This window comes from Lipotes vexillifer, unplaced genomic scaffold (assembly GCF_000442215.2).
Source record: "Lipotes vexillifer unplaced genomic scaffold, Lipotes_vexillifer_v1.1 scaffold376, whole genome shotgun sequence".
Taxonomy (NCBI): domain Eukaryota; kingdom Metazoa; phylum Chordata; class Mammalia; order Artiodactyla; family Lipotidae; genus Lipotes; species Lipotes vexillifer.
The window spans coordinates 2292435-2305368 of NW_006785037.1; the positions used below are offsets into that span (position 1 = coordinate 2292435).

At 37.0% G+C, this 12934-nt stretch overlaps 1 protein-coding gene across 1 annotated transcript in view; it reads right to left on the reverse strand.

Moving 5' to 3' along the window:
• Window positions 1-12934, reverse strand: part of RGS22 (regulator of G protein signaling 22) — a 218399-nt gene that overhangs the window by 147589 nt on the left and 57876 nt on the right. The window contains exons 6-8 of the mRNA XM_007457172.1: window positions 10769-10898; window positions 8339-8939; window positions 6784-6945 (exon numbers count right to left, since the gene is read on the reverse strand). Of these exons, the coding sequence (XP_007457234.1) occupies window positions 6784-6945; window positions 8339-8939; window positions 10769-10898 (893 nt within the window). The remainder of the gene's footprint in view (window positions 1-6783; window positions 6946-8338; window positions 8940-10768; window positions 10899-12934) is intronic.

Consider the following 12934-nt stretch of genomic DNA (forward strand, 5'->3'; position numbering starts at 1 on the left):
GCACAGCCTCGGGATGCGCGGCCTCACCAGCCATGGCTCACGGACCCAGCAGCTCCGCGGCATGTGGGATCTTCCCGGACCGGGGCATGAACACATGTCCCCTGCATCGGCAGGCGGACTTTCAACCATTGCGCCACCAGGGAAGCCCGACATAAATTTTTTTAAACAATAAATAAATTATGGTATATTCATGCACTGGAATGCCATATACAACAGTGAAAATTAATAAAACTCTTAAATACAGTTACAGTCAAATCTTACAAATATATTGTTGATAGAAGATGCAAAGAAGGCATACAACATGATTCCATTTTTATAAAGTTGTAGAACAGGCAGGTAAAAATATATGCTTAGGGATTTATTTGCATACGTGGTTGGTAAAACTACAAAGAAAAGCAAGGCAATAATCACAGAAGTCAAGATACTGGCTACCCCCAAGTGGGAGTAAGGATGGTGTGATCAGGAAGGCAACTTCAGGGGTCTCAGTAATGCTTTATTTCCCAAGCAACATGGTGGTGACATGAATGTCTGTTTGTGTTTAAGTCTGAATTTTAAAGAATATACAGGATTTAGCTAGATCAAGAAAAAACGTTAAGAAAGAATTCTGAGAAAATGGCAAAGTCAGCAATACTGTTCTTCTACCTCTCAGAATCCCTTCATAAAAACAGACAGCACAGCTAGATGGCAAAACCAAAAACTCATGGACGACATTTAGAACAAAATGTTAATGTGACACAGTATCCCCACAAATCCCAATATACAGCCAGGTGGGTACAAAAGATCAGCCATAAGACCTGCAAGACATTGGTGTGTAAGTGAGAAGAAGAAGGCAGTGCCTGATGGACCTGAGAATGGAAGAGCACCAAAAGAGCCAGAAAAGAACAGCAGGCCTGTTTGAGGTTAGCAATTGAGCCTGGAAGGGCTTTTGCCCTCTCCAACACTGAGTGAGTACACACAAATTCAATCACATTTCTACTTACCAACAAAGAACAACCAGAAAGCCCAAATAACAAAATGTATGAACTACAGTACATGTAACAATTGGGATGCATTATGCTTCAGTGGCATTATGCTGACCAACAGAAGTTAATACTGTATAATTATATGACATTCTAAAAAGACAAAACTATAGTGACAAAGAACAGATCAGTGGCTGCCAGGGGTTGGGAGTGGAGGAAGAGTCTAATGACAAAAGGGTGGTGTGAGAGTTTCTTAAGATGATAAAATTGTTTGTACACTGATTGTCATGGTGGTTATGTGAATCTATACAGTTTGCTTTCACTGTATGTTAATGAAAAACATAGAAAAGAAGGAAAGAGGAAAAACAGCCTTTTCAATAAATGAGGATGAGCAACTGGATATCCATAAGCAAGAAAAAAAAAAAACCAAAACTGAACCTTGACCTAAACCTCACACCATATGTAAAAAATAACTCAAAATGGGCCACGGACTTAAATGTAAAACATAAAATTATAAGGTTTTTAGGAAAAACGTAGGAGAAAATCTTCAGAATATAGCACTAGGCAAAGAGTTCTCAGGTTTGACACCACAGGCATAATCCATAAAAGGAAGGCCTCAGCAGAATGCAAAAATTTTGCTCTATAAAAGACTCACTTTCTTTGGTTTTTCAGATACGGTTATATTTATTCTTCATAGTAGGTGTATTTGACATAGGGAAGTTTGCATTAGTTGAATAAACTTGGCTCAAGAGGATAACTGCCTCTACTCTAATGAAACATTTGTAGTAAAAATTATGTGGAACCCTTCATTTAGAGAGTCCTCCAATATACTCCCCTCCCCCTCCCAGGGAAAATTCTACACATGTTTAATTTCAGATTTTCTCTTGCAAGTTGTTTTCTTTCTTGTCTGCATGGTCTTCTGTTGTTTGATTTGTCCTGTTTTTTTCAGTCAATTAGTCTTCATAATTAGTATGGTAACATGAGTTTGTGAAAGCTGCATTTTCCATCTGCACCCCTAATTCCAGTTCATCACCACAGGATTCACTCTGTTCTCTTCTATATTTGTAACTCTCTTCCACATTGATGAGAATTCTGGTTCCCATTATCCACAATATTTTTACTTGTTTGCTTAATCTAGATGACTGGCTTACTATAAAAGGGTATAACTCAGAAATAGCCAGATGGAAGAGAAGCATAGGGCAAGGAATGTGGGTGCACCTCTACATGTTCACCCATCCAGAAGGTATGAAAGACCCTTTTAAGAAGACTTCAGAAAGCTTGTCTTTAAGAAGACAAGCTAAAAACTGGAAGAAAATATTTGCAAACTATATATCTGACGAATGGCTAGTATCTAGAACATAAAAATAACTCTAAAACTCAATAATAAGAAAGAACACAATCAGAAAATGTACAAAACACACAGATATGTCACTGAAGTGCATATGCAAATGACAAATAAGCATATAAAAGACGTTCAGCATCATTAACAACTGGAGAGTTTCAAAGTAAAACTACAATGAGATATCATTACACACTCATAAAAATAAGTAAATAAGTATTTACTGGCTAAAAGAGAAAACTGTGACAACAGCAAACAATTGCAAGGATGCAGAAAAACTGGATCATTCATACACTGCTGGTGGGAATGTAAAAGGGTACCTAAACCCTGGAAAATAGTTTGGCAGTTTCTACTGAAACTAAAAAAAGACTATATGATCCACTAAGCTCACTCTAGGACATTTATCCCAGAGAAAGGAAGACTTACGTTCATGCAGAAACCTGTACATCAATGTTCATAGCAGCTTTATTAGTAATATCAAAAGACTGGAAACAACCCTAATGTCCTTCAATGAGTGAATGAATGTATAACATCCATACAACAGAATACTACTCAGCAATGAAAAAGAACAAAACAACTTGGATGGATATCAAAGGAATTATGCTGAACGAAAAAGCCAATCCCCGAAGATTACATATTGTATTATTTCATTTATATAATAGATTAGTAGTTTCCAGGAATTAAGAGAAAGGGGAAGGAAAGAGGTAGGTATGGTTATAAGAGAGCAGTACAAAGGGAGGCATGTGGTAATGTAACTGCTCTGTATCTTGACTGTAACAGCAAATGCATGTGATAAAACTATACAGAACTAACTATACACAGAGAAATAAATGCTTATAAAACTGGCAAAACATGAAAAAAGATTGGAGAGTTATATCAATGTCAATTTCCTCATTGCAATATTGCACTGCAGTTATGCAAGATGTTACCATTGGAAGAAACTGGGCATACAGAATCTCCGTATTATTTCTTACAGCTGCATATGAATCTACAATTATCTCAAAACAAAAAGTTAAATTTAAAAAAGGAAAGCTTCTACTGTGTTAGTAATGTTTTTTAAGTTGCGTGGTGTGTATACAGGTGCCTATTATAATTTATACCTTTCTGCATTTCTTAAATATTTAAGAATAGAAGTTTATAGAGAAAGAGAAAAACAACATTCTCTCTATATATGGAAAAATAAAAAGTTTACAAGTAATCTGGAATACGTAGATGGGAGATAATGCCAGAGACATAGGCAGGGACAAATCATGATAATCTCAGTGTATATGCCCAGTAGTGGGATTGCTGGGTCATATGGTAGTTCTATTTTTAGTTTTTTAAGGAACCTCATACTGTTCTCCATAGTGGCTGTATCAATTTACATTCCTACCAACAGTGCAAGAGGGTTCCCTTTTCTCCACACCCTCTCCAGCATTTATTGTTTGTAGATTTTTTGATGATGGCCATTCTGACTGGTGTGAGATGATATCTCATTGTAGTTTTGATTTGCATTTCTCTAATGATTAATGATGTTGAGCATTCTTTCATGTGTTTGTTGGCAATCTGTATATCTTCTTTGGAGAAATGTCTATTTAGGTCTTCTGCCCATTTTTGGATTGGGTTGTTTATTTTTTTGTTATTGAGCTGCATGAGCTGCCTGTAAATTTTAGAGATTAATCCTTTGTCAGTTGATTCATTTGCAAATATTTTCTCCCATTCTGAGGGCTGTCTTTTGGTCTTGTTTATGGTTTCCTTTGCTGTGCAAAAGCTTTGAAGTTTCATTAGGTCCCATTTGTTTATTTTTGTTTTTATCTCCATTACTCTAGGAGATGGGTCAAGAAGGATCTTGCTGTGATTTATGTCATAGAGTGTTCTGCCTATGTTTTCCTCTAAGAGTTTGATAGTTTCTGGCCTTACATTTAGGTCTTTAATCCATTTTGAGCTTATTTTTGTGTATGGTGTTAGTTGTTTTTTTGATATTGAGCTGCATGAGCTGCTTGTAAATTTTGGAGATTAATCCTTTGTCAGTTGCTTCATTTGCAAATATTTTCTTCCATTCTGAGGGTTGCCTTTTCATCTTGTTTATGGTTTCCCTTGCTGTGCAAAAGCTTTTAAGTTTCATTAGGTCCCATTTGTTTATTTTTGTTTTTATTTCCATTTCTCTAGGAGGTGGGTCAAAAAGGATCTTGCTGTGATTTATGTCATAGAGTGCTCTGCCTATGTTTTCCTCTAAGAGTTTTATAGTGTCTGGCCTTACATTTAGGTCTTCAATCCATTTTGAGTTTATTTTTGTGTATGGTGTTAGGGAGTGTTCTAATTTCATTCTTTTACATGAAGCTGTCCAGTTTTCCCAGCACCACTTATTGAAGAGGCTGTCTTTTCTCCATTGTATATTCTTGCCTCCTTTATCAAAGATAAGGTGACCATATGTGCATGGGTTTATCTCTGGGCTTTCTATCCTGTTCCACTGATCTATGTTTCTGTTTTTGTGCCAGTACCATACTGTCTTGATTACTGTAGCTTTGTAGTATAGTCTGAAGTCAGGGAGCCTCCAGCTCCATTTTTCTTTCTCAACATTGCTATGGCTATTTGGTGTCTTTTGTGTTTCCATACAAATTGTGAAATTTTTTGTTCCAGTTCTGTGAAAAATGCCATTGGTAGTTTGATAGGGATTGCACTTGAATCTGTAGATTGCTTTGGGTAGTAGAGTCATTTTCACTATGTTGATTCTTCCAATCCAAGAACATGGTATATCTCTCCACCTATCTGTATCATCTTTAATTTCTTTTATCAGTATCTTATAATTTTCTGCATACAGGTCTTTTGTCTCCTTTGGTAGGTTTATTCCTTCAAAGAGAGTCATGTACCACAATGTTCACTGCAGCTCTATTTACAATAGCCAGGAGTTGGAAGCAACCTAAGTGTCCATCGACAGATGAATGGATAAAGAAGATGTGGCACATATATACAATGGAATACTACTCAGCCATATAAAGAAATGAAATTGAGTTATTTGTAGTGAGGTGGATGGATCTAGAGTCTGTCATACAGAGTGAAGTAAGTCAGAAAGAGAAAAACAAATACTGTATGCTAACACATATATATGGAATCAAAAAAAAAAAAAAAGGTCATAAAGAACCTAAGGGCAAGACAGGAATAAAGATGCAGATCTACTAGAGAATGGACTTGAGGACAGGAGGAGGGGAAAGGGTAAGCTGGGACAAAGTGAAAGAGTGGCATGGACATATATACACTACCAAATGTGAAACCGATAGCTAGTGGGAAGCAGCCGCATAGCACAGAGAGATCAGCTCGGTGCTTTGTGACCACCTGGAGGGGTGGGATAGGGAGGGTGGGAGGGAGGGAGATGCAAGAGGGAAGAGATATGGGGATATAAGTATATGTATAACTGATTGACTTTGTTATAAAGCAGAAACTAACATACCATTGTAAAGCAATTATACTCCAATAAGGTTGTTAAAAAAAAAAGGGGGATATGATTGAGCTAATTAAATAAACACATATCATTGAAAAAAATCATGATAATCTTTTTTTGTTGTTTTGTTTTGTTTTGTTTTGCAGTACGCGGGCCTCTCACTGTTGTGGCCTCTCCCATTGCAGAGCACAGGCTCCGGACGCACAGGCTCAGCAGCCATGGCTCACGGGCCCAGCCGCTCCGCAGCATGTGGGATCCTCCCAGACCGGGGCATGAACCCATGTCCCCTGCATCGGGAGGTGGACTCTCAACCACTGCGCCACCAGGGAAGCCCATAATAATCTTATTTGTTAACTTAAGGAATTTGAACCTTACACTGAAAGCTTTGGGGTAACTAGTTAAAAGACTTAAAGCAGAGAAGTAACATGATCAGATCCATCACAGCCACACTGGACAGCTCACTGATCCTCAGAAGGCACACATTTTCTCCACTAGGTCCATTCTCTTTCTCTTGTTTAGAGTGCCTTGAGTCCCAGGTGAAATATTACCTCTGCTCTGTATCCTGTACATTCACCACACTTTCTTTTATTACACTCATTTTATATGTATGTTCCTCCCACTAGACTAGGATCACTAGACTTGACTGTGTTTTACCCTTGTAACCTTAGCACAACACTTGGCCCACAGAAAGTGTTCATGGAATGTTTACTGAGCCAAATCTAACTCAAGCTACATGTACACACACGCACACATGCACACACACACCACACACACGCACACACACATCAATTTGATGAGGTCCTGAGCGTAAGAAAGTCAGGCATAGAAGGATATGCTCACAAAGTTCAAACGGAGCTTAAGTACTGTCTAGTCTTATTATGGATTTAAAGTCCCTCAAATATCAAAATTATCTAAAGGATAGGTACTTTAGAGAAGGCCAAAGATATAATAATCTTGTCATTTAAAATTTCCATAAATGTTACAGCCTTAAGACAAAAAAGTATAACTTGTAACTAGCTTAAGAAAAGTGAAAGCAAATAACTTTGATTCATATTATTTTTTCTTACCAATAAAGAAGTAAGGGTTTTACAACCTCAGTCTGAATATTTTTTAAGTGTTCTTCATTCCACTGAGATCCAACTAGCAGTTTAAATTTTGATAAGATTTCTGCAGAAAGGTAGCAGTCTCCACTGCTCACTAGATAGCATTTTTTCATCTTCTCAATATGTCTGAAATAAAACACATACACAAACTTACACACACATTGACACAATATTCAACTAGCCAAATATTTTCACTTCCAAAATGTTTCAGGCAAGTAATGAACTATCTTAAAACCAAAAGTGAGTTACAGGGAGATATAAATATTTCTCACAGATATGGAAATGGGAAGGGTATTTTTGGTAGGCCGAACAACGGCCTTACAAAGATGTCCATATCCTAATCTCCAGAACCTAAGAATGTTACCTTACATGACAGAAGGGACTCTGCAGATGTGATTAGGATTTTGAGGAGATCATCCTGGCTTATCTAGTTGGTGCTAATGTAATCTTAACAGTCCTTCTAAGATGGAGGCAGGAGCGTAACAGTCATAGAGAAAAGAAGTGAGGATAGAAGCAGCAGTCAGAGAGGAGAAAAGATGTCATGCTGCCGGCTTTGGAGATGGAGGAAGGGGGCATAAGGCCAGGAAAGTAGGTGGCCTCAGAAGCTGGAAAAGGCAAGGAAATGGATTTTCCCCAGAGTGTTCAGAAGGAATGCAGCCCTGCATACCCATTTTAGATTTCTAACCTTTCAACTGTAAGAAAATTAATTTGTGTTGATTTAAGCCACTTAGTTTGTGGTAATTTATTACAGCAACAATAGGAACTAATACAGTATAAATTCTGAAGAATCTATGTAGGTTGCTTGCATATCCCTTCCCTAACATGTCTTGGCAAGTGGTAGTGGCCTTCTACCCTGGGATCAATCAGGTCATGCTTCATAATCAACCATTTGGTAATCCCTGCTCTTATAACTGTGTACAACAATGACATTATGATCATTATGATCAACAACAGTGGCATTATGATCTGAATGTCACTGAGATAACTGGAATAATCCAGTCACTAGTACTTACTCAGTCAAACCTTTAATGGGAACTGCAGTCTACTATAGTTGATCTGCTTCAGAGTTCAGAGCAGATCAGGAAAACACAAGATAAGGACTTTCCTAAAGCAGGGTCCTCTTAAGGTTCTTAAGACTTATAATGACCTAAAACATATGGAGCAGCTGAAGACCTGTGCCCCATCAGACTTTTAAGAGGCTCCCTAGAGGATATCCAGCATCATATCTAGCAGCTATCACATTCAGATATGAATGTCGAAGTGGCATCTGACTAAAGACCATAGAATTTGTTAACTGAGCAGGCTGTTGGGAACAGCCAGCCCCTTACACTGGCATAAGGTATCTTTTACATAAATCAATATTATTATAATAAAATAAATCTTATTATTATTCATTCCTCTAAAAGTATAAATTACATTTAAATATTTATTTCAGGCTTTCTGCTGGTGCTTAGATGACCCAAACTAATATTCTATAATTTGGTTTTAGAACTATTGAAAAATAAAAAAGTAGAAATACCTTTGATGTCTTCCAGGATCCTTAAGAACTTTTAACCTCTCAATATCCATCCAGAGCCACCAATATCTCTCCCCAAATGTACCTTTTATAAATTTCTTAAATCTTTCGAACTCCCTTCTATTGCCAATGTCATAAGTTTTGTGAGAAATACACCAATTAGCCCTGCTTTCTAGTCCAACACTCTCAGTTTTTGAAACTGCTTGTGCTAACATGTCTTCCGACTTTTCCTTTCGCGTTTCACTCAGCAAAACATTCTTGCCAGAGGTAGTCCCCAAACACTCATCAAATACCACTTCTGTTACATTTCTGAAATTTATATAATCTGGGCTTTCTCTAAGTGGTGCTCCAAGAATTTGATGGATTGCCACTCTCAAAATAAAGTTTATATAAGATCTTAAAAATTCTTCACATGTTGAGAAATGCAATGTCAGGCTTTCATCAACATCCTGTTGCTTTTCAAGGTGTGTCCTCAGAAGAGCTTGAGAAGGAGTGTCTTGTAGAGATACAGGCCCATCTTCTTCAAATTCGGAAATTAGCCTAGTGGTTGTAGATGGGCTCTTTTTTGTCCTGGGGTGAACTCCATCATCAAAGATAAAACTCTCTGTATTAAACCATAAAAGGCTATTAGATCAGATATAAATGTAAAAGTTTTCTTTTAATTATTAACTAGATGTTATAGAGCTAGGATGGCAAATGGGTTTATCATCGGTAGTGACTGCAGGGACCAGTGTCATGAGGAGTCTAAGGCTACATTTGGGATCAGTAGAGAAAAAAACTGCCAACAGGGATTAGCCATGTCTTCCCTGGACATGAAAGGGGATATTGGTGGCAGATGAATTAAATATTTGATATCCTTAATAAAGAGGATCTTCAAAAAGACATTATACACTTTTAAAATGTAATATTCCAGGCTGAAAATGTCAACATACAAAGGCCAAATCTATTAAAGAATTAGAATGTGTACATCAAACAACTGTATGTACTTTAATATTTCATGTTCTATGGTAAAATAAAATTAGCTGCCATAGGTGATGAGATGATAGATGAACAGACCAGAACTGGAGTCATACTAGCAATTTAAAAAATTCATACTAGCAATTTTAAAAATTGCTAGTCATACTAGCAATTTTAAAAATTACTACTATACTTACAACCTATCATTAAAATTACAGAATTGCATAAGGCCCTTGTGAAGACTTACAAATACAAATGGATTGCTTTTACACTTTTTCTAAAGATATAGTCTAGCCCCTATTCTTCTGTCTTTCAGAAATCAGTGAAATATCTGATATCAGTGCTTTATTTCACATGGCAAACCTACCCCTTGCAAAGCCGTGGATCAGGAAAACCCTGATCCATGTGTCCCACTCTCCGTTTTCTCAGTAACAGATTTCAAGTCTCAATGAACTGGAAATGTTTCATTACAATTTTAATTGAAAATAAATATACTAAACTTCCCCAAAATTGAGATTAGATTTTTGTAAACCTGTGAAAGGATACTGGGTATACACTCAACCCCACAGACTTGGTGGTAAAGTGCAAGCCTGGCACTTCTGCTCACTGCCTTCCTGCTATCCTTTCTCTTCCTGCTTACTAACGTCACTCTCCAATTTTCTATTTTACTATTTGGGGAAAATAGTAAGAAATCTATAAATTCAGCAATTTCCAATTAGGAAGATGATTTTCCCCTTTACCTAGATTTGGGTTCAATCCTAGAGAATCCAGACTTATCACCTCCAGAGGTTGCTTATACTTTTCAAAGGAATTATGTAAGAATTGTTAGTGAATTTCTGAGTTTCCCTCCTGAATCACATTGCAAGATTTTTTTTCCATCTAGGAATATCATATTTAATTACTCCCATTTCTGGAAGGTTCCCTTTATTTATGAAAAGTTTGCATCATCCACAAAAGTTCCCCACAGTAGAAATTTATCTGCTTTTCAAGGTGAGAAACAGTCTGAACTTAAAAATAGAAGGAAAACTCAAGTTCCATAAATCACTATTTACTTTGGGGAGAAGAGAAAGGTTGCACCTACTTCATTTCAAAGTCTTAATAATAAGAATTTGTAAACTGTGACAGGAAATAATGACAAGACAAATATTTACTGACTGTCCATTAGGTACGAAGCACTAAGCATTTTCTATACATTCAGTATGTATGCATCATTAGTTTAATCTTACAGATGACAAAAGCAAAGCTCCCAGAAGTGGAGTAATTTGCAGAAGTCACAAACTAATAAGTATCAGAGTTGGGTTCTAAACTCATTCTCTTTTCACTATATCAGGTTGTCTCTTGAAAAACAGTAGAAAGTGGTGTTGAGGGGAGATAATTTTTTCTCCCCATCCACTAAGTGTTGTACTGTTAAGTTTAGAATAACAACAAAAGATGTAAAAAGGAGTTCTGAGGTCATTCTTGTCCTTTTCTGCTTACCAGAAACAGATGAAATAACTGGTGATCCAATTTTGTTGTGGAATACACAAGAAGGTAATGAAAAGGTTGATACTGTTTGCTGACTTTGTTTTGCTAATGCAAACCAATCTTTTGTTTGAGTATAGGAAGCCTAGGAAGAAAGGAGCACATGTGTTTAACATAAGATTAGCAGTATTCTTCCAGTCATGAATCTGGACAAGTCATTATGATAATATTCATTTGCATAGTGCCATATGTAAAGGAAAAATTATGCCGTGAAAGAAAAGAATGTTGTACACAGAAAAACTCATTAGCTGAGAATAATGGTAAGGAAATTTCAATTCAGATTATTTTCATATTAGATGATCAAAGGAAAGAAATGAGCTCACTACCCATCAAATTCTTCACTCTCCCACCAGAAGCATGCGATCCTAATTCCTGGATTCACTACAAATTCACACCATCTAACTTTAACTTGGCAGTCACCACGGCTCATCAGTCTTTGGATGCATCTTTTGCCAGCTACTCCCATTCACAACTTTCCCAGTTATTTCATGCCCCCAATTCTGTCTGGCCTGGCTCAGTGTTTTTAACAACTCCTCCCTAATACGACAAAAACTTAACTCTCAATAGCACTGGAAACCTCTCCATGCTCAACTTCCCCTTTACCTTAGATTCAGCTTTCACAACTTTGCTTGGATTGGATGCTTCCTGAAGGCTGATTCCTGACTCACCTGCCCCTGGATGGAGCCTTCAATGTTTCCTTTCTTTTGTGTACTCCTGAGCCAGCTGACCCAATTCTCAACCTGACACACAGCTTCTAGAACCCCAGTCCTAAGAAACTCCATCTCAGATTTCCTGGGAAGATTCTTCTTCCTGCTTCTTAGTCATGTCCTCACCTACTCTTCTAGGATAATCCAGCTTGTTCAACAGAAGCAGAAAAGGGAGTGCCCAGCATTACTCTCATTTCTCCTTTCTCCAACCTGGCTGGCCCTTAGCCTAAGGAACACTCACAGAGGAGGCAAGGCTCAAATGGAATAGAATTGTTCCCTGACTATTATGCAGAATTAGCAGGGTAAGTCAGGCCACACAATAAGACCAAAGGCAAGAGAAAGAAATATCAGGTGCCATCGGTGTACTCACTGCCCCTCTTAGAAGTAAGGTTTCCTTGGTAGATAAAAGCTTTGAATCTAATTGCCTTTTGTTTCCTCTTTTCCTTCCTCTAAAACCAAGTCATTTATTACTAATTACATGTTCATTCAACATATTTATTGAATGACTACTCTATTACAAGTAGTATCCTAAGCACTGAGAGGAGACCAAAATAATTAAGGAACTTTCAAGGAATAGAGAGAGACCAACATACAAGAGTCCTTGCTATTTCAACTGCACAAAAAAGATGAGAGAGAAGAAGACAGGGAGAAAGACGTAGTTAGCCAGACATAAAAGCAGTTAACTATTCTACTTTGTACTCTTAAAAGATGGGTCAGTTGTTTGTGTTTAGATGGTATAACTGAAGACTCAAAGAAATATAACCAATTATCATATGGATTAATCCCTATCTATAGTCATGGTTTAGTGATTTAAGGTCCCAAAGAAAACTGAATCCTCAAAGTTTAAAGGCTATTAAAAAAATATATAGTTCAAATATTACTCAAGTTGACAGAAGTGAGCTTTTTCCATCACAGAAACTAGTAAAAGTAAACTAGCTTGGATTTTTATTCTCTTATATTTGATTAAATTTACCTGTAAGGAATCAGAACTTATTCCCCTAGATTGATTCTTTCCTTTGTATGTTTATTGACCCCTACTATCAGTATATTTTTTGACATCCCTAACATTATTATAACATATGGGTAAAGATAAAAAATAAATACCTAAAAGTAAACATAAGAGAAAAGAAAAATGTGCCTTCAGTACATCCCTGAGCATTATTCAGAGGAAATAATGGGACTGGCATAATTTTTTAACATTTTTGCCAAATATTGCTGATAGAACTGTCAAACTACAAAATTAAATAGGAGCTTACACATGAAAAAAATGTTCAAGTAAGATAGGATAAAGATATCCATTCCAACAGAGATGGCAAATAGTTTTCCTCTTGTATGACATCTTTGATCACTTGGAAGTGCCTGCCTAGAATGCTGTGTTGAAAAAGAATTTGTGGCCAAGTCCTAGCTCAGCAGG